Here is a 25,144-nt window from a genome sequence, read left to right as displayed (position 1 = left end):
GGGGGGTGGGGTGAGGGGGGGGGGGGGGGAGGGGTGGGTGGGGGGGGGGGGGGGGTGGGTTTGAGGGGGGGGGGGGGGGGGGTGTGGTGTGGTGGGGGGGGCCACTAAGGAACTGACTCAATGAGTCACCAGTAGTCGGTGTGTACCATTGCTATAAGCTGAGCTGTAATATTTCTGAAGCATTTACTGATGCTGAGTTACTCCAGCCCTCTCACCTTCAAGCTTTGCCCTGTAGTCTTTGATATTTCTACCCCAGGATAAATACTCTGACTGTCAGCCCTAGTTATGTACACGGAGTCTTTGTGTCAAACTGTCCTTGACACCACATCCTCCATCCCTCTGTGTAGGAAGGAACTGCAGATGCAGGTTTACACTGAGTGCTGGAGTAACTCAGCGGGACAGGCAGCATCTCTAGAGAGAAGGAATGGGTGATGTTTCGGATCGAGACCTTTCTTCAGACTGAGAGTCAGAGTCAGGTCTGAAACTTCCCCCACTCTTTCTCTCCAGAGACGCTGCCTGTCCCACTGAGTTACTCCGCCATTACTGCTCTAGTGCCAATAGAGTGGAGAGAAACTCCAATCCAGTTCACCTGTGGGGAAGGGTAACCTTGTGTTGTTGGCAAGGTTGAATCACCTTGATTACAGGTGTTTACACAGGTATTTTGCAAGTTGAGGTGCCCAGGTGCATGAGCTGTTTGTTCTGCTTATCTGCAAGCTGCTCTGAAGGTTTCACCGCAGTGACAAATGTGGAGACATTGAATGGCGAGCTCTGGTCTCAGCCACACAATGAGGTTCCTGCTCCTGGCTCTGCTGCTGACAGCTGTTATATCCACCATCGCGGCTGAGCTTAGCACCAAAGACAAGAAGGCAAAAGCTGGCCGGAAGGCAGCGCTACAGAAGATTAAAGAAGACAACGGCATCCTCGTGATAACCAAAGAAAACCTTGACCAAGCGCTCAGTGAAAACAATGTCCTCCTGCTCCAATTCCGTAAGTTTATTCAGTCTCATTTGGATGAAAGGATTCAAAGTAACATTAGAAAATTTGTAGATGACACAAAGCTGGGTGGCAGTGTGAACTGTGAGGAGGATGCTATGAGAATGCAGGGTGACTTGGACAGGTTGGGTGAGTGGGCAGATACATGGCAGATGAAGTTTAATGTGGATAAATGTGAGGTTATCCACTTTGGTGGCAAAAACAGGAAGGCAGATTATTATCTAAATGGTGTCAAGTTGGGAAAAGGGGAAGTACAACGGGATCTGGGGGTCCTTGTTCATCAGTCTATGAAAGTAAGCATGCAGGTACAGTAGGCAGTGAAGAAAGCGAATGGCATGTTGGCTTTTATAACAAGAGGAGTCGAGTATAGGAGCAAAGAGGTCCTTCTGCAGTTGTATAGAGCCCTAGTGAGACCACACCAGGAGTATTGTGTACAGTTTTGGTCCCCTAATTTGAGGAAGGACATTCTTGCTATTGAGGGAGTGCAGCGTAGGTTTACAAGGTTAATTCCCGGGATGGCGGGACTGTCATATGCTGAGAGAATGGAGCAGTTGGGCTTGTACACGCTGGAGTTTAGAAGGATGAAAGGGTATCTCATTGAAACATATAAAGGGGTCACAGCTTAAGGATAAGGGGGAAATCCTTTAAAACTGAGATGAGAAGAACTTTTTTCACACAGAGAGTGGTGAATCTCTGGAACTCTCTGCCGCAGAGGGTAGTCGAGGCCAGTTCATTGGCTATATTTAAGAGGGAGTTAGATGTGGCCCTTGTGGCTAAGGGGATCAGGGGGTATGGAGAGAAGGCAGGTACGGGATACTGAGTTGGATGATCAGCCATGATCATATTGAATGGCGGTGCAGACTCGAAGGGCCGAATGGCCTACTCCTGCACCTAATTTCTATGTTTCTATGTTTCTATAAGATTGTTAAGGGCTTGGACAGGCTAGAGGCAGGAAACATGTTCCCGATGTTGGGGGAGTCCAGAACCAGGGGCCACAGTTTAAGAATAAGGAGTAAGCCATTTAGAACGGAGACGAGGAAACACTTTTTCACACAGAGAGTGGTGAGTCTGTGGAATTCTCTGCCTCAGAGGGCGGTGGAGGCAGGTTGTCTGGATGCTTTCAAGAGAGAGCTAGATGGGGCTCTTAAAAATAGCGGAGTCAGGGGATATGGGGAGAAGGCAGGAACGGGGTACTGATTGGGGATGATCAGCCATGATCACATTGAATGGCGGTGCTGGCTCGAAGGGCCGAATGGCCCACTCCTGCACCTATTGTCTATTGAAACTAAGGTGTAGAGTGTGTGATGTTCTCGAGTGGCTACCTCCACCAGGTGAGTCTACAGGTGTAGAGTGTGTGGTGTTCTAGTGTAGATGACCAGCAGGTGAGTCTACAGGTAAGCCCAGCTCCTACCTGGTGTGTTGCCGCATGCAGGACTGATGCAAGGCAACATGGTCTAGTCAGCTCGTGCATCCTAACCTGTGGCATTGAATGAGACATCGTGCGGGGTGGGGTTGAGGCTCACCTGCCCGCTCCACCTCCACCTGGCTGGTCCAGGGAACTCTGAACCCTTTCTGTAAAAGGCTCAGTGATTCTTCACATCATCTTGTCTACCCCATTGCTCCCTCCTCCCCTCCACCACGCTCGCACTTTTCTCTTCCTGCAGTTCCTGCTCCAGCATGTTACAAACCGCCTTGATCAGTACGGGTGTCGGGGTTATGGGGAGAAGGCAGGAAAATGGGGTTGAGAGGGAGACATAAAGGGAACGTGGACATGAGGGGCCGAATGGCCTAATTCCATTGGTGGAACTTATGAAGATGAGCTTGCCGCTGTGGACAGGCCTGATGTCCGTGTCGGGGCAGTGGACATCTGACCATCACCACCCCACTCCATTCTAGAGGTGACCGCTCAGACCAGGCCCCAACCTTGTGCTTCAGCTGTCCCATAACATAGAACAGAACAGCACAGGAACAGGCCCTTCGGCCCATAGTGTCTGTGCCGTACATGATGCCAAGTTAAACCTATCCCCTCTGCCTGCACGTGACCCCTATCTCTCCACTCCCCGCATATCCACGTGCCTGTCTAAAAGCCTCTTCAACACCACTCTCGTATCTGCCTCCACCACCCCTGGCAGCCCAGAGATTAGATCTAACTGGCGGTTGTTACAACTTGCAAGCAGTGAGTACTGAGGCAGGATGATCGGTTAACTTGGTTCCCATATACCCCCCAGAAAGAGCTTTAAACTCGGTCTAATTCCCTTCCTCCCAGCCTTTAACTGGAAGGGTTAAACACTGTGGCACGGTGGTTCAGCGGTAGAGTTGCTGCAGAGACCCGGGTTCCATCCTGACCTCGGGTGCTGTCTGTGTGGAGTTTGCACGTTCTCCCTGTGACCCACGTGGGTTTTCTCCGGATGCTCCGGTTTCCTCCCACATTCCTCCCTCTGTTACAGAGAAAGGTTGAACAAGTTAGGGCTTTATTCTTTGGAGCGCAGAAGGTTAAGGGGGGACTTGATAGAGGTTTTTAAAATGATGAGAGGGATAGACAGAGTTGATGTGGAAAAGCTTTTCCCACTGAGAGTAGGGAAGATTCAAACAAGGGGACATGACTTGAGAATTAAGGGACTGAGGTTTAGGGGTAACATGAGGGGGAACTTCTTTACTCAGAGAGTGGTGGCTGTGTGGAATGAGCTTCCAGTGAAGGTGGTGGAGGCAGGTTCGTTTTTATCATTTAAAAATAAATTGGATAGTTATATGGACGGGAAAGGTATGGAAGGTTATGGTCTGAGCGCAGGTATATGGGACTAGGGGAGAATACGTGTTTGGCACGGACTAGAAGGGTCGAGATGGCCTGTTTCTGTGCTGTAATTGTTATATGGTTATTCCAAAGACGACAAGTTTGTAGGTTAATTGGCTTCTGTAAATTGCCCCTGGTGTGTAGGATGGATCTAGTGTGCGGGTGGTCGCCGGTTGGCACAGGCTCGATGGGCTGAAGGGCCTGTTTCCACTTTTGACACCAGTACAGTGGTTGTGACGGAGACCTGTGTGTCAGGGATGGATGTGTGTAGTTTGCAGTGGGGCCAGGAGGGGTGGCAGTGTCGTGTAGCTGCTGAGGTTGGTCACAACCTGAAGGTAGACACAGAGTGCTGGAGTAACTCAGCGGGTCAGGCAGCATCTGTGGAGAACATGGATAGGTGACGTTTCACAGAGTGCTGGAGTAACTCAGTGGGTCAGGCAGCATCTGTGGAGAACATGGATAGGTGACGTTTCACAGAGTGCTGGAGTAACTCAGCGGGTCAGGCAGCATCTGTGGAGAAACATGGATAGGTGACGTTTCACAGAGTGCTGGAGTAACTCAGCAGGTGCAGCAGCATCTGTGGAGCTAAGGAAATAGGCAACGTTTCGGGCCGAAACCCGGAAGGGTTTCGGCCTGAAACGTTGCCTATTTCCATAAGGATTTCGGCCCCGAAACGTTGCCTATTTCCTTCGCTCCATAGATGCTGCTGCACCATAACTCAGCGGGTCAGGCAGCATCTGTGGAGAACATGGATAGGTGACGAAGGTAGTTGTTATCTGAATGGTAGCCGATTAGGAAAAGGGGAGATGCAACGAGACCTGGGTGTCATGGTACACCAGTCATTAAAAGTAGGCATGCAGGTGCAGTAGGCAGTGAAGAAAGCGAATGGTATGTTAGCATTCATAGCAAAAGGATTTGAGTATAGGAGCAGGGAGGTTCTACTGTAGTTGTACAGGGTCTTGGTGAGACCACACCTGGAGTATTGCGTACAGTTTTGGTCTCCTAATCCGAGGAAGGACATTCTGGCCATAGAGGGAGTACAGAGAAGGTTCACCAGACTGATTCCTGGGATGGCAGGACTTTCATATGAAGAAAGACTGGATAGACTCGGTTTGTACACGCTAGAATTTAGAAGATTGAGGGGGGATCTTAATGAAACTTACAAAATTCTTAAGGGGTTGGACAGGTTAGATGCAGGAAGATTATTCTAGATGTTGGGGAAGTCCACAACAAGGGGTCACAGTTTAAGAATAAGAGGGAAATCTTTTAGGACCGAGATGAGAAAATCATTTTTTACACAGAGAGTGGTGAATCTGTGGAACTCTCTGCCACAGAAGGTAGTTGAGGCCACAGTTCATTGGCTAAATTTAAGAGGGAGTTAGATGTGGCCCTTGTGGCTAAAGGGATCAGGGGGTATGGAGAGAAGGCAGGGATGGGATACTGAGTTGGATTATCAGCCATGATCATATTGAATGGCGGTGCAGGCTCGAAGGGCTGAATGGCCTACTCCTGCACCTATTTTCTATGTTTCTATGTTTGTGTTGGTGACTAGTGTCCCGGCAGAGAGCGTGTGTCAGGAGCCAGGAGCGTTTATTGTCAAATGTCCCGACACAGAATAATGAAAGTCTTCTTTGTGGCAGAGCAGCAGATGCATAACATTCATCACTTCCTGATTCACCACCAATGGAATACAAACTGCAGCGGGTGGAGCTGCTGGTCACAGCGCCAGACACCTGTTCAACCCTGATATAGAAATCATAGAAAACATACAGTAGAAAATAGGTGCAGTAGGAGGCCATTCGGCCCTTCGAGCCAGCACCGCCACTCAATGTGACCATGGCTGATCATCCACAATCAGTACCCCGTTCCTGCTTTTTCCCCATATCCCTTGATTCCTTTAGCCCAAAGAGCTAAATCTAACTCTCTCTGGAAAACATCCAGTGAATTGGCCTCCACTGCCTTCTGTGGCAGAGAATTCCACAGATTCACACAACTCTCTGGGTGAAAAAGTGTTTCCTCATCTCAGTCCTAAATGGCTTACCCCTTAATCTTAAACTGTGGCCCCTGGTTCTGGACTCCCCCAACATCGGGAACATGTTTCCTGCATCTAGCCTGTCCAATCCCTTAAGAATTTTATATTTTTGTATAAGATCCTCGGGTGCTGTCTGTACGGAGTTTGCACGTTCTGCCCGTGACCGCGTGGGTTTTCTCCGGGTTCCCCTAAAGGCGTGCGTGCGTGCGTGTGTGTGTGTGTGCGTGTGTGTGTGTGTGCGTGCGTGTGTGTGTGTGTGTGTGTGTGTGTGCGTGTGTGTGTGTGTGTGTGTGTGCGTGCGTGCGTGTGTGTGTGTGCGTGTGTGTGTGTGTGTGCGTGCGTGCGTGTGTGTGTGTGTGCGTGCGTGTGTGTGTGTGTGTGTGCGTGCGTGTGTGTGTGTGGTGCGCGTGCGTGCGTGTGTGTGTGTGTGTGTGTGTGTGTGGGGGTTTGTGGGTTAATGGAGCAACAGCATATTGTGCAGCGATACTGTTGTTCACTTTGTACAGACGCCCCTCTCTCTGGGGCCTCACATGAGCTGCTGAGTGAGTTTAGGGAAGCAGCAGAACATCTGAAGAAGGAGAACTACGCAGCGGCGCTGGGATTGGTGGACGTCCCGACACAGAAGGAGCTAGTACAGGAATTCAACGTCCAGGACTATCCCACGCTGAAGTACTTCGTCAATGGAGACCGGAGGAGCCCCCTCAACTGCACAGGTCAGTGCATCACCGACCCCGGACCCACGTCTGCTCCCCCTAGCCCACTCCCCCTCCCCCTCCCCCTAGCCCCCCCCCCACCCCCCTATCCCCCTCCCCCCCCCCCTAGCCCCCTCCCCCTCCCCCCAGCCCCCTCCCCCTCCCTCTAGCCCCCCTCCCACCCCCCCCTCCCCACACCCCCACCCCCCCCCCCACACACACCCCCCCCCCCCCCTCCCAGCACATATTACACGCTACACACACACGTCACGTTTACATTCATTCATGACATATGTTATAAAATGTTGATGTTTTACACAATGATCTAGCGACGTTGACTCTGTGACTAATTCACTGACATTTAAAGCAGCTTTTAATAATATTGATTTTTGAACTCAATCAAGTTGATGAATCGGGAGGTTGTCAGATTAGATTGAGCCGGTTCGATCTCTTACAGTAGTGTGGGTAGTAGTGGCCTCGATGGGCCGAATGGCCTAATTCTACTCCTATAACTTGTGAATTTGTGAATCCCAAAGACATACATGTTTGCAGGTTAATTGGCTTCTGTAAATTGTCAATTGTCCTATGAATGTAGGATAGAACCAGATTGTTGGTCGGTGGGCTGAAGGGCCTGTATCTCTCCAGTGGAAGGTTCTGAATGCTTTCTTTCAGGAGTGAGGACAGGCTCTGCCATCGTGACGTGGCTAAAGAGGAGGACGGGGGTGAGTGCCGATCTACTGACCACCTTGCCCCAACTCCATACCTTCATTGACTCTGGCGATGTGGTGGTCATCGGATTCTTCAAGGTAGTGTCTGTCAGCCATGTTTAACGGTGTTGGTGTGATGAGCATGTGTTGTGCTTTGTGTCTGTAATCAATCATCGTGTGGCTGTTGTGTTGGTCATACAGCTCAGAAACAGGCCCTTCGGCCCAACCCATCCCTGCCCACCAACAAGCCCCATCCACACTCATCCCATTTGCCCGTCTTTGGTCGATCTCTGCACCTTCACCAAGGAAACCCGTCTCTGCTGCTCCCCAGGTGATGTCACGTCAATGCCCAGCGCCTCGATATAATCTCTCTGCCAACAACTTGTAGCTTTACCATCCAACTCTGACTCGTGTCAATGAATCAGATCAATACTTCCCTGCAGCTTATCCTGAACCACAGCTTCAGTATTCCATATCCACTCATCATTCCCTGCAGCTCATCCCGAACCACAGCCTTCAGTATTCCATATCCGCCCATCATTCCCTGCAGCTCATCCCGAACCACAGCCTTCAGTATTCCATATCCGCCCATCATTCCCTGCAGCTCATCCTGAACCACAGCCACTGAGTTATGGTGCAGCAGCATCTATGGAGCGAAGGAAATGGGCAACTTTTCGGGGCCGAAATCCTCATGGAAATAGGCAACGTTTCAGGCCGAAACCCTTCTGGGTTTCGGCTCGAAACGTCGCCTATTTCCTTAGCTCCATAGATGCTGCTGCACCCGCTGAGTTACTCCAGCACTCTGTGAAACGTCACCTATCCATGTTCTCCACAGATGCTGCCTGACCCGCTGAGTTACTCCAGCACTCTGTGAAACATCACCTATCCATGTTCTCCACAGATGCTGCCTGACCTGCTGAGTTACTCCAGCACTCTGTGTCCTTTTGTGAATGAACCAGCACTGTAGATCTTTGTTCCTCTCTAGGATGAGGATCTGTGCGTTGAGCTGCTGAAGGTGAAAGCCGTGAGTTGGGGAAACCAGCGCATCTTCTGGGAAATATTGGAGTGGCCAATACCGAGAATATTCTCTGTTCACAAGGAGGCGGTTGTGGAAACTGAGACAGACAGATCACAGTGACAAGCAAATGGCATTGTCACGTAGCAATTAAACATGGGCTTGTGAGAAGAAATGCGATTCAAATTAATAACATACAATAAACCAATGCCAACTGGAAGTATTAATGAGAAGTGGTGGCGAGAGAGAGCAGGTGGGACAGGTGGGGGTGGTGGGGGGGGGGAGATAGTTTGGGCTGGCCAATGAAACAGCCACTCTGTGCGACATGAATCTGACTTTAATTACAACATTTAAAAACTTGGTTCAAATATTTTTAAGGAACGCTAACGTAATTTAACTCTATCAATACATTTAAAAATGAACATATAAATGTTCATGAACATATGAATAAATAAACTTTTCCCCAATGTCTCACCCATTTGTGATAGATGTTAGTCACAAGAAGCTAACATAGCGCACTCTTTTGTTTTCTGTATAAAAATTAAAAAATTCTGGAACGAAATGTTTGAAATCTTCACAAAATTATTTAAAACAAAACTACTACCCAAAGTAGAATGGATCATTTTTGGAATATCGGAAGGTAACCCAGAATTAAATATGTTTCAAAAGAATTTACTTAATTATGGGCTAATAATGGGAAAAAAGCTTATACTTAAATTTTGGAAAAATGCTCCAATACCAACACAAAAATGTGGATATCAAACATGTTCGAAACATTACACTTGGAAGAGATGAGACTCCTCCTAGCAGGCAAAGCAGATCACTTCCAAAATACGTGGTCGGCATTTATGGAACTATTACAAGCATAAGGTGCAATAATAAGTTAAAACATAAAGGCTACCAGGACCTGGTAATGGGGGGTATAAAATAAATTTTTAATAAAAACACGGGTGGTACAGGTAGATCCTTTTTTGCGGAGTTTTGTGTTACAATAGAGCGATTGATTTTCCTTTCTTTCTTTTCTTTCTAGGGTCTTATTTCTTTTCTTTACTTCCTTCTCTAATTCCTTCCCTAAGGGGTTCTCTTCTCCCAACACTTTCCTGCACCTTCACGATTCTTGCTTACTTTCCTTACTTCTTTTATTTCTATCTTTTTAAAGCTCAAAAAATGAAGTGGTACAACATAATGTAATAAGATATATGCGATGTATTAATGTGATTTACTGTACCGCTAATAAAAATAAAATTTAAAAAAAAAAAAACATTATTGAAAACGCTTATAAACGGATTATTTAGTTAAAAACCTTAGCGCATTTGCCTTAACATTGAGACAGAGAATCACCTCTGACAGGAAGAATAACAAAATAGAATAACATATGTGCAGGAAGGAACTGCAGGTGCTGGTTTAAACCAAAGATAGACACAAAACGCTGGAGTAACTCAGCGGGACAGGCAGCATCTCTGGAGAGAAGGAATGGGTGATGTTTTGGTCGACCTGTCTGAAGAAGGGTCTCGACCTGAAACATCAGCTATTCCTTCTCTCCACAGATGCTGCCTGTCCTGCTGAGTTACTCCAGCGTTTAGTGTGTATAATGAAATTGGTGTGAGGTGGAGAATCTAGGATTAGCACCCCTCATATATCGGGTAGTTACATTCTGATGGAACTCAAATTCCTAATAACATAATGTTGTTTATACCGGTAACAACATTAGTGCCTGGGGTTTATTTGTAACCGCACCCTGCTAGTTTCTGTTATCAATTTTCTGTGTTATAATTTAAAAAAAATAATATGAGCTTATTATTTATAAAGTATTAAAGACGACTTTACTTCCAACTAGGATGTGAAAAGTAAAGGCACTGAGACATTCTATGAAGCTGCCAAAGATGTCCCTGATCTACCATTTGGTGTCACGAGTAATGTGAAGCACTTTGCCAAGTACAACATCACCAGGGACACTGTTGCATTGTTCCGCAAGGTACTGATCTCAGACCAATACTCACACTCCTCACATCCAGAATTAGTGACATCGTCTGATGTTATTGAAGAGCTAAAGTGATTGTGTGAAAGATCGCAGGATCTTGTTTAATAGAGGGCTGTGGAGGCCAAGTCAGTGGATATTTTTGAGGCAGAGATAGATAGATTCTTGATTAGTGCGGGTGTCAGGGGTTATGGGGAGAAGGCAGGAGAATGGGGTTAGGAGGGAGAGATAGATCAGCCATGATTGAATGGCGGAGTAGATATGATGGCCCAAATGGCCTAATTCTACTCTTAATTATTTATTTCGATAGTAATCTGCCTTGAACAGGTTGGGGCAGTGGGCAGATGCATGGCAGATGCAGTTAAATGTGAGGTTTATCCACTTTGGTAGCAAAAACAGGAAGGCAGATTATTATCTGAATGGTGTCAGATTAGGAAAAGGGGAAGTACAACGGGATCTGGGGGTCCTTGTTCATCAGTCATTGATAGTAAACATGCAGGTACAGCAGGCAGTGAAGAAAGCAAATGGCATGTTGGCCTTTATTACAAGAGGAGTTGAGTATAGGAGCAAAGAGGTCCTTCTGCAGTTGTACAGGGCCCTAGTGAGACCACACCTGGAGTATTGAGGGCAGTTTTGGTCCCCTAATCTGAGGAAGGACATTCTTGCTATTGAGGGAGTGCAGCGTAGGTTCACGAGGTTAATTTGCGGGATGGCGAAACTGTTATATGCTGAGAGAATGGAGCGGCTGGGCTTGTACACTCTGGAGTTTAAAAGGATGAGGGGGTATCTTATAGAAACATATAAAGTAATTACAGGATTGGGTACGCTAGAGGCAGGAAACATGTTCCCGATGTTGGGGGAGTCCAGAACCAGGGGCCACAGTTTAAGAATAAGGGGTCGGCCATTTAGAACTGAGATGAGGAAACACCTTTTCACCCAGAGAGTTGTGAATCTGTGGCGGTGGAGGCTGATTCACTGGATACTTTCAAGAGAGAGCTAGACAGAGCTCTTAAAGATAGCGGAGTCAGGGGATATGGGGAGAAGGCAGGAACGGGGTTCTGATTGTGGATGATCAGCCATGATCACATTGAATGGTGGTGCTGGCTCGAAGGGACGAATGGCCTACTCCTGCACCTGTTGTCTATGTATCTATGTATCTATAACGGTTGCATGTTTCTGCTTGGTTATAGTTTGAAGAAAGACAAGTAGTCTACGAGCCTGCTGACGGACATGAAATGCAGAAAAACCCTCTAGTTAAATTCATCAAAGTCAACGCGCTGCCATCAGTCACCGAATACAATCACGTGGTACTGTTTCATTACTTTAATGAAATATCATTCACAGTTTCAAGTTATTTCTTCCGTTACATTGGCCGGATAAGACTTTAATGGTTAGTTTATCTAGGAGTCCCACTGATTTCAAGATGTCCCTGGTTTGTTCCATTATTTTGTGTTACTACACAGTCCCTCTGAGTAGAAATGAATGAAGTAAGATTGAGACTTCACACATGACTGGCCCACCGTAAAACCAAGGCATTCATTCGTAGAGTTCATATTGTTACATTTGAAGTAGAATTCTTAAATAAAAGTTATTTCTGTAAAGTAAAACCTCAAAACCATCTTTGTTTCCAAAGTATTCAAATGTGAAAAATTAATTTGTTTAAGAAGGAACTGCAGATGCTGGAGAATCGAAGGTAGACAAAAAAGCTGGAGAAACTCAGCGGGTGCAGCAGCATCTATGGAGCGAAGGAAATAGGCAACGTTTCGGGACGAAACCCGAAAGGGTTTCGGCCCGAAACGTTACCTATTTCCTTAGGTCTGAAGAAGGGTTTCTCTAAGAATGGGTTGCCTGAAGTTGCCTATTTCCTTAGGTCTGAAGAAGGGTTTCGGCCCGAAACATTGCCTATTTCCTTCGCTCCATAGATGCTGCTGCACCCGCTGAGTTTGTGAAAATTTAATTTGCTTGGAAACATAGAAACATAGACAACAGGTGCAGGAGTAGAGGCCATTCGGCCCTTCGAGCTAGCACCGCCATTCAATGTGATCATGGCTGATCATCCAATATCAGTACCCCGTTCCTGCTTTCTCCCCATATCCCTTGATTCCGCTATCCCTAAATCTAACTCTCTCTTTAATACATCCAGTGAATCGGCCTCCACTGCCGTCTGTGGCAGAGAATTCCACAGATTCACAACTCTCTGGGTGAAAAAGTTCATCCTCATCTCAGTCCTAAATTCTTAAGGGGTTGGACAGGCTAGATGCAGGAAGATTGTTCCCGATGTTGGGGAAGTCCAGGACAAGGGGTCACAGCTTAAGGATAAGGGGGAAATCCTTTAAAACCGAGATGAGAAGAACTTTTTTCACACAGAGAGTGGTGAATCTCTGGAACTCTCTGCCACAGAGGGTAGTTGAGGCCAGTTCATTGGCTATATTTAAGAGGGAGTTAGATGTGGCCCTTGTGGCTAAGGGGATCAGGGGGTATGGAGAGAAGGCAGGTACGGGATACTGAGTTGGATGATCAGCCATGATCATATTGAATGGCGGTGCAGGCTCGAAGGGCCGAATGGCCTACTCCTGCACCTAATTTCTATGTTTCTATGTAAATGGCTGACCCCTTATTCTTAAACTGTGACCCCTGGTTCTGGACTCCCCCAACATGGGGAACATGTTTCCTGCCTCCAGCCCTGTCCAATCCTGTGAGAACTGTATATGTTTCTATGCCTTGTATTTGTATTTGTTTCTTCTATTCCCCAGAACTCGAGGAAAACATTTGATGTGGGGATCGACAGCCACCTCCTGCTCTTCACAGACAAGACTGTGGAACAGTTTGATGCCGTCTACAAAGCCTTTCACACAACAGCTGCTGACTTCAAGGGCCAGGTCTGCTTCACTGCCACCACTTTTAAATAAATTAGTTCATCTCTCCCTGACATCTAAAGCTGCACTAGTACAATCAACCAACAAATAGGTTTTTATTGAAACATGCATCTCTTGACATTTACTTTTTATTGCAACTTTTTCACTTTTAACTCTGATTTAACTTGAATTTTACACCTGAACTAGTTCATGGTTTTCCGAGACTCAAGAGATTCAAGAGTTTTATTGTCACGTCCCGGACGAGACAATGAAATTCTTACTTGCTGCAGCACAACAGAATATGTGAATATGTAAACGTTGTACATAACGGGGAAGAGAAAACAAATGAACGCTTCAAACGTTCAAGCTGGAAAGGGCGCGGAGAAGATTTACGAGGATGTTGTCGGGACTCAAGGGCGTGAGCTACAGGGAGAGGTTGAGTAAACTGGGTCTCTATTCCTTGGAGCACAGGAGGATGAGGGGTGATCTTATAGAGGTGTATAGAATCACGAGGGGAATAGATGCACAGAGTCTCTTGCCCAGAGTAGGGGAATCAAGGACTAGAGGACACAGATTCAAGGTGAAGGGGAAAAGATTTAATAGGAATCCAAGAGACAGTGGGGAATGAGTTGCCAGAGGAGGAAGTTGAGGCCGTGACAATAACAACATTCACCAGACATTTGGACAGGTACATGACAGGTTTACAGATATGGACCAAACGCAGTGTAGATGGGGGCATGTTGGCCGGTGTGGATTAGATGGGCTGAAGGGCCTGTTTCCATGCTGTCTGACTCCACTACTCACTAAAGGGGCTGTCCCACTGCGGCAACCTAATCCGTGAGTTAAGAAGAGTGTCTTCGACCTTCAACCTCAAGCTGGATTGTCCATCAGCGATGAAACCGCAAGCTGGATTGACCAACCTCCTTGAGCATGAAGGAGAGTTCCCGTGACCTCCTGGGACCACGTGTCGACCATGTTGCGAGTTTGAGTCGAGGGCAAACTCGTCTAAACTCGTAGATTAGGTCACCGCAGTGGGACAGCCCCTCATTTGGAATAATGATGACACATCGAATGTAACATGTGGACCAGAACTTGTAAACAAAATAACTCGGAGTGTTTATACTCACTTACAAATGTCTAAGATGAGAAGTAATATAATTCAGCTGTTACTGAAGTCCCAGAAATTAAATCAGTGAAGACATGAGATATAGACTTTATCCTTTACACTGCCTCGAGTATTACAACATGGTTGCTGCTTTGTACACCAGTCTTTGATGATGAAATTGAAACATCAGTCTGCTTTCTCTCCCTGACGGCCATTTGCATCTTCTCACCACGCACAATAGAATCAACATTTCTTTCATGTCAATCATCCAATGTGATTCTGATCGTAGCGTGAGATTTTATCTCAACCCAGGTCCTATTCATTCGATTTATCTTCATCTTGTTTCCTATCAAACGTGAAGAGATTACATCCACAACTTCAATCACACACGTTTCACAGCAATTTAAAATTTTTATTTTTATAACCAAAAATAATTATTTACAATAATATGTACAATATTAATTTATTCAAAGCAAACCCAGCACCACAATGCAAGCAATACAAATATACTAAATAAACTATAATAGACAATAGGTGCAGGAGGAGGCCATTCGGCCCTTCGAGCCAGCACCGCCATTCAATGTGATCATGGCTGATCATCCACAATCAGTACCCCGTTCCTGCCTTCTCCCCATATCCCCTGACTCCGCTAACTTTAAGAGCCCTATCTAACTCTCTCTTGAAAGTATCCAGAGAACCGGCCTCCACCGCCCTCTGAGGCAGAGAATTCCACAGACTCACCACTCTCTGTGAGAAAAAGTGTTTCCTCATCTCCGTTCTAAATGGCTTACTCCTTATTCTTAAACTGTGGCCCCTGATTCTGACTCCCCCAACATCGGGAACATGTTTCCTGCCTCTAGCGTGTCCAAACCCTTAACAATCTTATATGTTTCAATGAGATGCCCTCTCATCCTTCTAAACTCCAGTGTGTACAAGCCCAGCTGCTCCATTCTATATACAACTATATTAAGAATACATCCCACCCCCCCGGCAGTGCCCAGCGATCCCGGAGCTCCCCCAGGGTGCCCGTGGACAGTGTGTAGTCCCTCTCTAACCCCACCCGGAGAAGGGGCGGGCAGCCGGCTCGGTCTACAGGTCTCCACCGCCTCGCACCGTGACTAGCGGATGGCCAGCTTGGCCAGGACAATTCATGGTGTTACCATTCACCCTCCTCAGTCAGCGGCAAGCTGCTCTCTCTCTCACAAACCTGCAAACATTCCCCTTCGCCAATCACACCCAGTAAATTGTTTAATTTGACGGGATGATTATATTTGTGGAGATCAAACAATAATTAGTAACGTCGTTACATTGGAGCTGCTTTAGTTCAATTAGTTGGCCACTCGATGTCTTGTCAGATGGAAGTGGTTGTGAGGGTCAGCTGGTCACTGGGGTTGGCTGCAGGGGAGATGCGGAGGCCAGTGCTGAACCTCCGCAATTATCAATCATAAATTAATAACCAGTGGTACTTTGTAACCAGTCCATTATATTGCAAAACTGAAAATGACTGAGTCAACTTGAGCTTGGTTGTCCCAATGGAAACACAATGAGTTATTCTGTAAGTGTAACGAGTCTGTCCCACTTGGAGATTTTTTTGGCAACTGTCGGCATCATTGACTGATGTATCAGGTCACCGAATAATTTGCAGTGGGATCAAGTATTGACGCATAATGTTTTTTCAAGTGTCGCAACATTTTTTTTTGTTGCCGCTGGATTTTGAAATGTTAACAATCTTTTGGCGACCCTGATATGACGAAAAAATTACCAAGTGGGACAGCCCTTAACGCTACAAGACTGTGACGCTGTTCGCTGGGATGTTACTCTGTGCACGGCCTGTTGTGCACGTGTGTGGTCTGGTCAGATCAAACTGGACGGCTCGCAAACTAAAGCATCTGACTGTGTCTTGGTCCATGTGACAGTCAAACACCAAGTCCAATAATTACTTCCTAAGATGGACACAAAATGCTGGAGTAACTCAGTGGGACGGGCAGCATCTCTGGAGAGAAGGAATGGGTGACGTTTCTGGTCAAGACCCTTCTTCAGACTGAGGACCTCGACCTGAAACGTCACCCATTCCTTCTCCCCAGAGACGCTGCCCGTCCCGCTGAGTTACTCCAGCATTTTGTGTCTATCTACGGTTTAAACCAGCATCTGCAGTTCCTTCCCAGATGTTTCTGCTCACCGCTCTGTGCTGGAACATGACCCGACAAGGTTCAGTTTTGGGGGGAGACGTGCATTGAACAAGCTGCAGCTGGTCGATACACCAGCACTCGTTCATCAATCCTAAACTGCAAGGGCCAGGAAGTGAGCGGGCAAGATCATCTCTGACCCCTCTCATCCTGGCCACAAACTCTTTGAATCACTTCCCTCTGGAAGGCGACTCCGGACGGTCAAAGCTGCCAATGATAATGCTGTGGGTTTAAGTCTCTCTCTGCGCTGCCAGCTGTCCTGATGTCAATCTCTCTTGTTGAGCCCACAGATCATCTTCATTTTGGTCGACTCCAGTGATACTCGGAATGGCCGCATCCGGGAGTTTTTCCACATCCGGGACCTGGACATCCCGGCAGTGCGAATGATCAACGTCACGGGGACGGTGACCTACAGGATGGAGGGTGATAGGGTGACAGCCCAGACCGTGGGGGCATTCTGCCGAGCGTACCTCACTGGGATGGCAAAGGTAGCCAGCGCTCACACACAGTAAACACACAACACAGGCACTGGTTGGTAATAAGCCCGGCCCCCCCACAGTGAATAACCACCCCCCCCACGGTGAATATCCACCCCCCCCCCACGGTGAATATCCACCCCCCCCACAGTGAATATCCACCCCCCCCCCACAGTGAATATCCACCCCCCCCCCCAGTGAATATCCCCCCCCCCCCACGGTGAATATCCACCCCCCCCCGGTGAATATCCACCCCCCCCACAGTGAATATCCACCCCCCCCCACGGTGAATATCCACCCCCCCCCCACAGTGAATATCCACCCCCCCCCCCAGTGAATATCCACCCCCCCCCCACAGTGAATATCCACCCCCCCCCACAGTGAATATCCACCCCCCCCCACAGTGAATATCCCCCCCCCCACAGTGAATATCCCCCCCCCCCCAGTGAATATCCCCCCCCCGTGAATAGCCCCCCCCCCCCCCCCCTCCCCTCAGCCTCGACTGCCCCCCTGGAGTAGACACAGCAGGAGATGGCCCTCACTGCCTCAGGCAGCAACTGTGGAGGATGCCGCTGGTGTGTAGGATGTCCCTCACTGCCCTGCACGGGCCCATTCCCAGCAGAGCGACAAGGTGACGCAGCGGGAACAGCTGCTGCCTCACAACGCCAGAGACCCGGGTTCCATCCTGACCTCGGGTGCTGTCTGAGTGGAGTTTGCACGATCTCCCTGTGACTGTGTGGGTTTTCTCCGGGTGCTCCGGTTTCCACCCCATCACGTTTATACATTAATTGGCTTCTGTAAATTGCCCCTAGTGTGTAGGGAGTGGATGGGAAAGTTGGGATAACACAGAACTGGTGTCAACTGGTGATCGCTGGTCAGCATGGGCTCAGTGGGCTGAAGGGCCTGTTTCCATGCTATACCTCTCTGAAGCAAAGAGATGGAGGTGGCATCTCCCTGATGGTGCCGGGCGGTTGGTCAACAGGAGGCGGTGGAGGCAAGGCAGCGTTGCGGTGGGCATTGGCCCTTTAAACGATGATGACCATGTCCACTCTGTCCACAGACGTATCAGTCCAGTGAAGAACTTGCAGATGATTGGAACACACATCCGGTCAAGGTTCTGGTGGGAAGAAACTTTGAAGAAGTTGTGTTCAACTCCACAAGGGACGTCTTTGTCCTGTTTTGTAAGTACCGCCATCTTCACAAATCCGACAATCAGATTATTATTATTTACATGTTCATAAAAACTTCCAAACCTTTTGAAAACTGTTCCGTCTTCTGTGATTTATTTGTGTTTCCTTGCGTTTCAATGGTTCGAAACCACATGTCACTGCATGTACCAAGATTCCGTTATTATGTACCGTTCAGTAAAAACGTTACTATCCATCCCCAAGCACAATCGTAGCTCAGTACAAGTACGTAGGAGTAGTGTACACACAGTATATAGTAGTGTACACAAAGTATACAGTAGTGTACAGGCTGTGTAGAGTAGTGTACAGCAGTATACACTAATGTACACACAGTATACAGCAGTGTACAGTAGTGTAGTGTACACACAGTATACACTAGTGTACACACAGTATAAAGTAGTGTACAGTAGTGTAGTGTACACACAGTATACACTAGTGTACACACAGTATACACAAGTGTACGCACAGTATACAGTAGTGTACAGTAGTGTAGTGTAGTGTACACACAGTATACAGTAGTGTACAGCAGTGTAGAGTACTGTACACACAGTATACACTAGTGTACACACAGTATACAGTAGTGTACAGTAGTGTAGTGTAGTGTACACACAGTATACAGTAGTGTACAGCAGTATACACTGAGACAGTATACAAGAGTCGCCATGTACTGATGCGATGATTCACGATTGGTCTGAAGGTTGGCATAAATGGAGGGTTCTGAGCCTGGCCACAAAGGCCCGTTGTCCTGGCGACCATACAGGATCGGCCTGGCCAAGCTGTATGGATCAGTAAAGCTGCAGCAATGAAGATTGTCTGCGATCCATCACCAGTACGTGTGACAATTAAACACTCTTGACTCTTAAAGACAGACACAAAATGCTGGAGTAACTCAGCGGGACAGGCAGCATCTCTGGAGAGAAGGGATGCGTGACGTCTCAGGTCAAGATCCTTCTTCTTCTCTGTACACTAGTGTATACTGTGTGTACACTACTCTACACTGCTACACTGCTGTACACTACTGTATACTGTCCTTCTTCTTCTCCAGATGTTACTCAGAGTTACTACAACTGTTACTCAGAGTTACTTGCTGAGTTACTCCAGCATTTTGCGTCTATCTTCAATTCAAACCAGCATCTGCAGTTCTTTCCTTCACCTCTTGACCCTTTGTAAGTTGTTCAGTAACAAGGACTAACCCTCTACTCTGCAGGTGCTCCGTGGGCTGAACGATGCAAGGATATTCATTCCCTCTGGGATCAGCTTGGGATGAAATACTCGGCTTTGGAAAGTCTTGTCATAGCTAAGATAGACATCACAGCGAATGAAGTTGACTCTGTGATGGTGGATCAGTTCCCCAATGTGAAGTATTTCCCTGCTGACGAGCACAGAAAGGTGCGTAGCCAGAACCCTCTGTGTCCATTCCCAGTGTTGGCCGGCCGGCCTAGTGGTCACTTGCTGACCCCCGCCTCCTGTTTCCACACAGATTCAACACTACACCGCAGCTCACACCCTGCAAGCTTGGTCTCAATTTCTGGACAAGGAAGAAGAAATGAAGGTATGTGTCCAGCCAAAGACAGACACAGAGTGCTGGAGTAACTCAGTGGGTCAGGCAGCATCTGTGGAGAACATGGATAGGTGACGTTTCGGGTCGGGACCCTTCTTCAGACTGATCCAGGCAGTTGTATTTTGGGAAAGAAGGTTTAGCAGCAGAAGTTGTACATATTTTACTTTCCCCACCAAGGAGGCAAAGTGATGTTTAACATGCGTGCCGCATATTTTACCAAATCTACTTTTTAAAATGTAAAGCCTGGTTGCTTTGTAGATTGGGATGAATTGTGAGCTTGTTGGCTGGTGACCCGTGGTCATGTGACACGTGGTCATGTGACACGTGGTCATGTGACACGTGGTCATGTGACCCATGTGACCCATGTGACCCGTGGCCATGTGACCCGTGGTCATGTGACCCATGTGACCCGTGGTCATGTGACCCATGTGACCCTTGGCCATGTGACCAGTGACCCATGTGACCCGTGGCCATGTGACCCTTGTGACCCGGGGCCATGTGGCCCTTGTGACCAGTGACCCATGTGACCAGTGACCCATGTGACCAGTGACCCATGTGACCCGTGGTCATGTGACCCATGTGACCCGTGGCCATGTGACCCGTGGTCATGTGACCCATGTGACCCGTGGCCATGTGACCCGTGGTCATGTGACCCATGTGACCCGTGGCCATGTGACCCGTGGCCATGTGACCCATGTGACCCGTGGCCATGTGACCCGTGGTCATGTGACCCATGTGACCCGTGGCCATGTGACCCGTGGCCATGTGACCCGTGGCCATGTGACCCGTGGCCATGTGACCCATGTGACCCGTGGCCATGTGACCCGTGCTGGGATGTGAGGGGGTGTGGCAGAGTGATGGACCATGTTTCACCCCCGGCCATTCCATCCTCCCCTCGCCCCGCGGTCAGTAGGGACACTCGCCTGAAAGCCCGTACCACCAGACTGAGGGGCAGCTCCTTATTAGCCTGTACCATTATTAGCCTACTGAACGCTATCTCCATTAGGCAACATGTGCAGGAGGAGGCCATTCGGCCCTTCGAGCCAGCACCACCATTCAATGTGATCATGGCTGATCATCCCCAATCAGTACCCTGTTCCTGCCTTCTCCCCATATCCCCTGACTCCGCTATCTTTAAGAGCCCTATCTAGCTCTCTCTTGAAAGTATCCAGAGAACAGGCCTCCACCGCCCTCTGAGGCAGAGAATTCCACAGACTCACAACTCTCTGGGTTAAAAAGTGTTTCCTCATCTCCGTTCAAAATGGCCGTCCCCTTATTCTTAAAGATGGTGTTGTTCTCATGAACGATCTAGCAAGAGGCAGCAGAGACTGATGCTGCTCGGGTGCTGTCCCGCTCCTCCGACCTACCTGAATGCAGACCTTGCACTTTTCCCTCTGTTGACACTTCAAGTGTCACCACGGGGCATTGCCACCGTTCAGCACGCTGGTGCGTTTGTCTTTGTCGCTCACAACTGTTGTACCCGCGTGAGGCGTGACTGTCCTCGTGTGCGGCCTGACATGACTGGTTAGGGCACAGACAGTTGACGTGAGGATATAACCCAATACCAACGCTGTTCTTCCTGCAGAAACTTCGTCACGGTTCAGATGTCGCCGATGAGGAAACAAAGGACGAGCTTTGATGCTTCTACGAGAGGTCCCCGCCGTGAGGCATCAGTCTCTACTGCCTCTTCATAGAACGTTCATGAGGACAACACCATCCATCTTTGTCAGCTCATCCCCACAACATCAATATCAGTCGATCAATGCAACTGTTCAACTGACCAGCGCACAATACAAGGTGGACTAAAAACAACTGGAGGAACTCAGCGGGTGAGGCAGCATCTATGGAGCGAAGGAATAGGTGATGTTTTGGGATACTCAGTAGGTGAGGCAACATCTATGGAGCGAAGGAATAGGTGACGTTTCGGGTCGAGACCCGGAAGGGTCTCGTCCCGAAACGTTACCTCTTCCTTCGCTCCATAGATGCTGCCTCACCCGCTGAGTTTCCAGAAGGGTCTCGACCCGAAACATTACTTATTCCTTCCCTCCATAGATGCTGCCTCACCCGCTGAGTTCCTCCAGCATTTTTGTCTACCTGCGATTTTTTTTCCAGCACCTGCAGATCTTTCTTAAACGTACAATAAACCTTCACATTGAATATGGGATCATTACATGGTGTTGTGGTTTTTGTTAAGCTATTATAAAAGGATTTGTTTAAGCCGTTTATTAATTGTGGCGTATTGTAGCACAGAAATCTCCAGTGGAAACTCGTCTTGAATTTGATGAAATATTTATAATAAACCAATGATCACAATCGGAGTAAAAATCCCCCTGGATTTATAATGGAACAATGAGGAACAATGGTAAATTCTGTGCCTAACCAGAGGGACATCTTCATAACCCCAACATGTCCACAGAAGTATTAAAACATCGTTACCATGACAAGGGTGACATACATTAGCCCCAGTGACGTTAGTGGTACATTCACTAACCAAAGATGGACACAAAAAGCTGGAGTAACTCAGCGGGCATCTGTGGAGAGAAGGAATGGGTGACGTTTTGCTTCTTCAGGCTGATTAAATAATGTGCAATAGATTCTGTCTGAAGAAACGTCACCCATTCCTTCTCTCCAGAGTTGCTGCCTGGCCCGCTGAAATCAGATTCAGATTCAGATTCAATTTTAATTGTCATTGTCAGTGTACAGTACAGAGACAACGAAATGCATTGTCTAAATATTCTTAAATATTCCAGCATACTGCGTCTATCTTCGCTGTAAACCAGCATCTGCAGTTCCTTCCTGCACATGAAGTAATAGCATGTGGACAACTCTGCTCCCAGTCCTTCCCCACTCTCTCCCCCTTCACTCCGAGACTAGAACCAAAGACCACCCTGCAGGGGGCAGCCACACCCAGAAACAGAGTGCAGGAGTAACTCAGCGGGTCAGGCAGCATCTGTGGAGAACATGGATAGGTGACGTTTCACAGAGTGCTGGAGTAACTCAGCGGGTCAGGCAGCATCTATGGAGCTAAGGAAATAGGTAACGTTTCGGGTCGAAACCCTTCCGGGTTTCAGCCCGAAACGTTGCTTATTTCCTCGCTCCATAGATGCTGGTCATAACTCAGCGGGTCAGGCAGCATCTGTGGAGAACATGGATAGGTGACGTTTCACAGAGTGCTGGAGTAACTCAGCGGGTCAGGCAGCATCTGTGGAGAACATGGATAGGTGACGTTTCACAGAGTGCTGGAGTAACTCAGCGGGTCAGGCAGCATCTGTGGAGAACATGGATAGGTGACGTTTCACAGAGTGCTGGAGTAACTCAGCGGGTCAGGCAGCATCTGTGGAGAACATGGATAGGTGACGTTTCGGGGCAAGACCCTTCCGACACGTATCCATTTGCGAACAGCGTCTCACACAATGGGTCAAAAGCTCATTGGGCCTGACAGAAGATGAGTAGGTTTGGCAGATAGACTAGTATAAATTAAAAATCAGTTTCTAATTTCTTCAGGAATGAGAATATTCATCTCAGCTCAGACAGGGATCGGTGATATATCGAGTCGTCGCTGAAGGTGATTGATGCCAACAATAATGACCTGAAAATGACTCCCAATCCCATTTTTAATTGGCACAGAAGTATCACATGCATCCATAACTCTCAGGCTATAGTTCTAACCAATCCTCTTCAATATTCGGTGAAGCTTTGTCCCTGTCAGCGTAGCTCGTCTGGGAGATTGTCACTCAAACCTGTGATGCTGTTACGGGGGGGGGGGGGGAGACCAGTCTCTGTCTCAGTCTACCCCACGACACAAGGGGGAGGAGTTGTGCAGTTTGATAGCCACAGGGAAGAAGGATCTCCTGTGGCATTCTGTGCTGCATTCTCCAAGCTAATCTGGCTGTGAGCTGCATTATATTCAATAACGAAGCAGTCTAGGTTCAAGGGGATTCCTGACCAAGGGCTTTGTGACCAGGCAGATGCTGTAATGATCTAGGGCATCTTATAGAAACTTACAAAATTCTTAAGGGGTTGGACAGGCTAGATGCAGGAAGATTGCTTCCCGATGTTGGGGAAGTCCAGGACAAGGGGTCGCAGCTTAAGGATAAGGGGGAAATCCTTTAAAACCGAGATGAGAAAAACTTTTTTCACACAGAGAGTGGTGAATCTCTGGAACTCTCTGCCACAGAGGGTAGTCGAGGCCAGTTCATTGGCTATATTTAAGTTAGATGTGGCCCTTGTGGCTAAGGGGATCAGGGGGTATGGAGAGAAGGCAGGTACGGGATACTGAGTTGGATGATCAGCCATGATCATATTGAATGGCGGTGCAGGCTCGAAGGGCCGAATGGCCTACTCCTGCACCTAATTTCTATGTTTCTATATTGTGTTGGATCCAACATGTGACCATGTGTCAGGTCAAAGCCTGAATCATGTGATCAGACTGACAATCACGTGACTTGCACTGACTGACAGTTTTACATTTCCGCTGGATCGCCTGTGTAACTGTTTTGGTAATTATTTCATAAATTCATAAGATAGGAACAGAATTAGGCCATTCAGCCAATCAATGGTGCGCAGCACAGTGGCGCAGCAGTAGAGTTGCAGCCGTACAGCGAATGCAGCGCCGTAGGCCAGGGTTCGATCCCGACTACGGGTGCTGTCTGTACGGAGTTTGCACGTTCTCCCCGTGACCTGCGTGGGTTTTCTCCGAGATCTTGGGTTTCCTCCCACACTCCAAAGACGTACAGGTTTGTAGCTTAATTGGCTTGATAAATGTAAAATTGTCCCCGGTGTGTGTAGGATAGTGTTAGTGTGCGGGGATCGCTGGTCGGTGTGGACCCGATGGGCCGAAGGGCCTGTTTCCGCGCTGTATCTCTAAACTAAACCAAACTAAAAAGTGAAAAAAGTTTACTCTCCCACTTAACCCCTGTCTCCTGTACTAATAAAGAATCTATCTATTTCTGCTTTAAAAATATCCATTGACAGTCCCCACATCCTTCTGTGGCAAAGAATCCCACAGATTCACCGCCCACTGACAAAATAATCTCTGTGAGCCGTGACCTCCGGTACATCTCAGTCCATGAACTGATGGGTCGTGTCCCTTCCACCACGTGGAGCTGCTCAGGACAAGAGGGTAAAGGTGTGCAGCACGAGAAGGAACAAGTCCAAATGCCTTGTGGGAGGGGACGGTTCACATACACACAGGAAGTCGCCCAAATCTCTATTGGACGACCGGAGACACAGGGAACTGCAGGTGCTGGAGTCTTGAGCAAACGCAGAGTGTTGGAGGAACTCAGCGGGTCAGGCATCATCTGTGGAGGGAATGGACAGGCAACGTTTTGTGTCCAGACTCTTCTTCAGACCAACTGATGGTGTTTAGCCTCAATCCATCCGGAGACGGTTCCATTCCCTCCACAGATGCTGCCTGACCCGCTGAGTTCTTTTCTCCTGATATCAACGTGTTGTGAGCAGCAACCAGGAATATGATTGGATTTGACATTGATGTAGTCAGGCCTGGGCAGGAATGGTGTGAAGTTGCAGGTTACAAGAATAATGTATTGGATATTTTTGTGTTTAA

General features: G+C 48.0%; 1 protein-coding gene across 1 annotated transcript; it reads left to right on the top strand.

Moving 5' to 3' along the window:
• The first annotated feature begins 774 nt into the window (after nt 1–774).
• Nucleotides 775–21,407, top strand: LOC129706614 (protein disulfide-isomerase-like). The gene is made up of 11 exons (XM_055650966.1): nt 775–987; nt 6,323–6,529; nt 7,181–7,314; nt 10,068–10,205; nt 11,399–11,515; nt 12,962–13,087; nt 16,645–16,842; nt 17,891–18,011; nt 19,225–19,406; nt 19,498–19,569; nt 21,164–21,407. Exons 1-11 carry the CDS (start codon nt 786–788, stop codon nt 21,215–21,217), a joined length of 1,551 nt encoding a protein of 516 aa, XP_055506941.1. The 5' UTR covers nt 775–785; the 3' UTR covers nt 21,218–21,407.
• Nucleotides 21,408–25,144: the final 3,737 nt, after the last annotated feature.

This window comes from Leucoraja erinacea, chromosome 20 (genome assembly GCF_028641065.1).
Source record: "Leucoraja erinacea ecotype New England chromosome 20, Leri_hhj_1, whole genome shotgun sequence".
Lineage (NCBI taxonomy): Eukaryota > Metazoa > Chordata > Chondrichthyes > Rajiformes > Rajidae > Leucoraja > Leucoraja erinaceus.
Note: the sequence above shows the minus strand (reverse complement) of the source record. Positions and strands in the feature narration are given on the sequence as shown.

Excerpts from the sequence above, each read along its gene's own strand:
- LOC129706614 (XM_055650966.1), top strand. The coding sequence starts at position 786 with ATGAGGTTCCTGCTCCTGGCTCTGCTGCTGACAGCTGTTATATCCACC. Across the intron at positions 7,315-10,067 it reads TGGTCATCGGATTCTTCAAG|GATGTGAAAAGTAAAGGCAC; the intron begins GTAGTGTCTGTC and ends ACTTCCAACTAG. Across the intron at positions 19,407-19,497 it reads CTGCTGACGAGCACAGAAAG|ATTCAACACTACACCGCAGC; the intron begins GTGCGTAGCCAG and ends GTTTCCACACAG.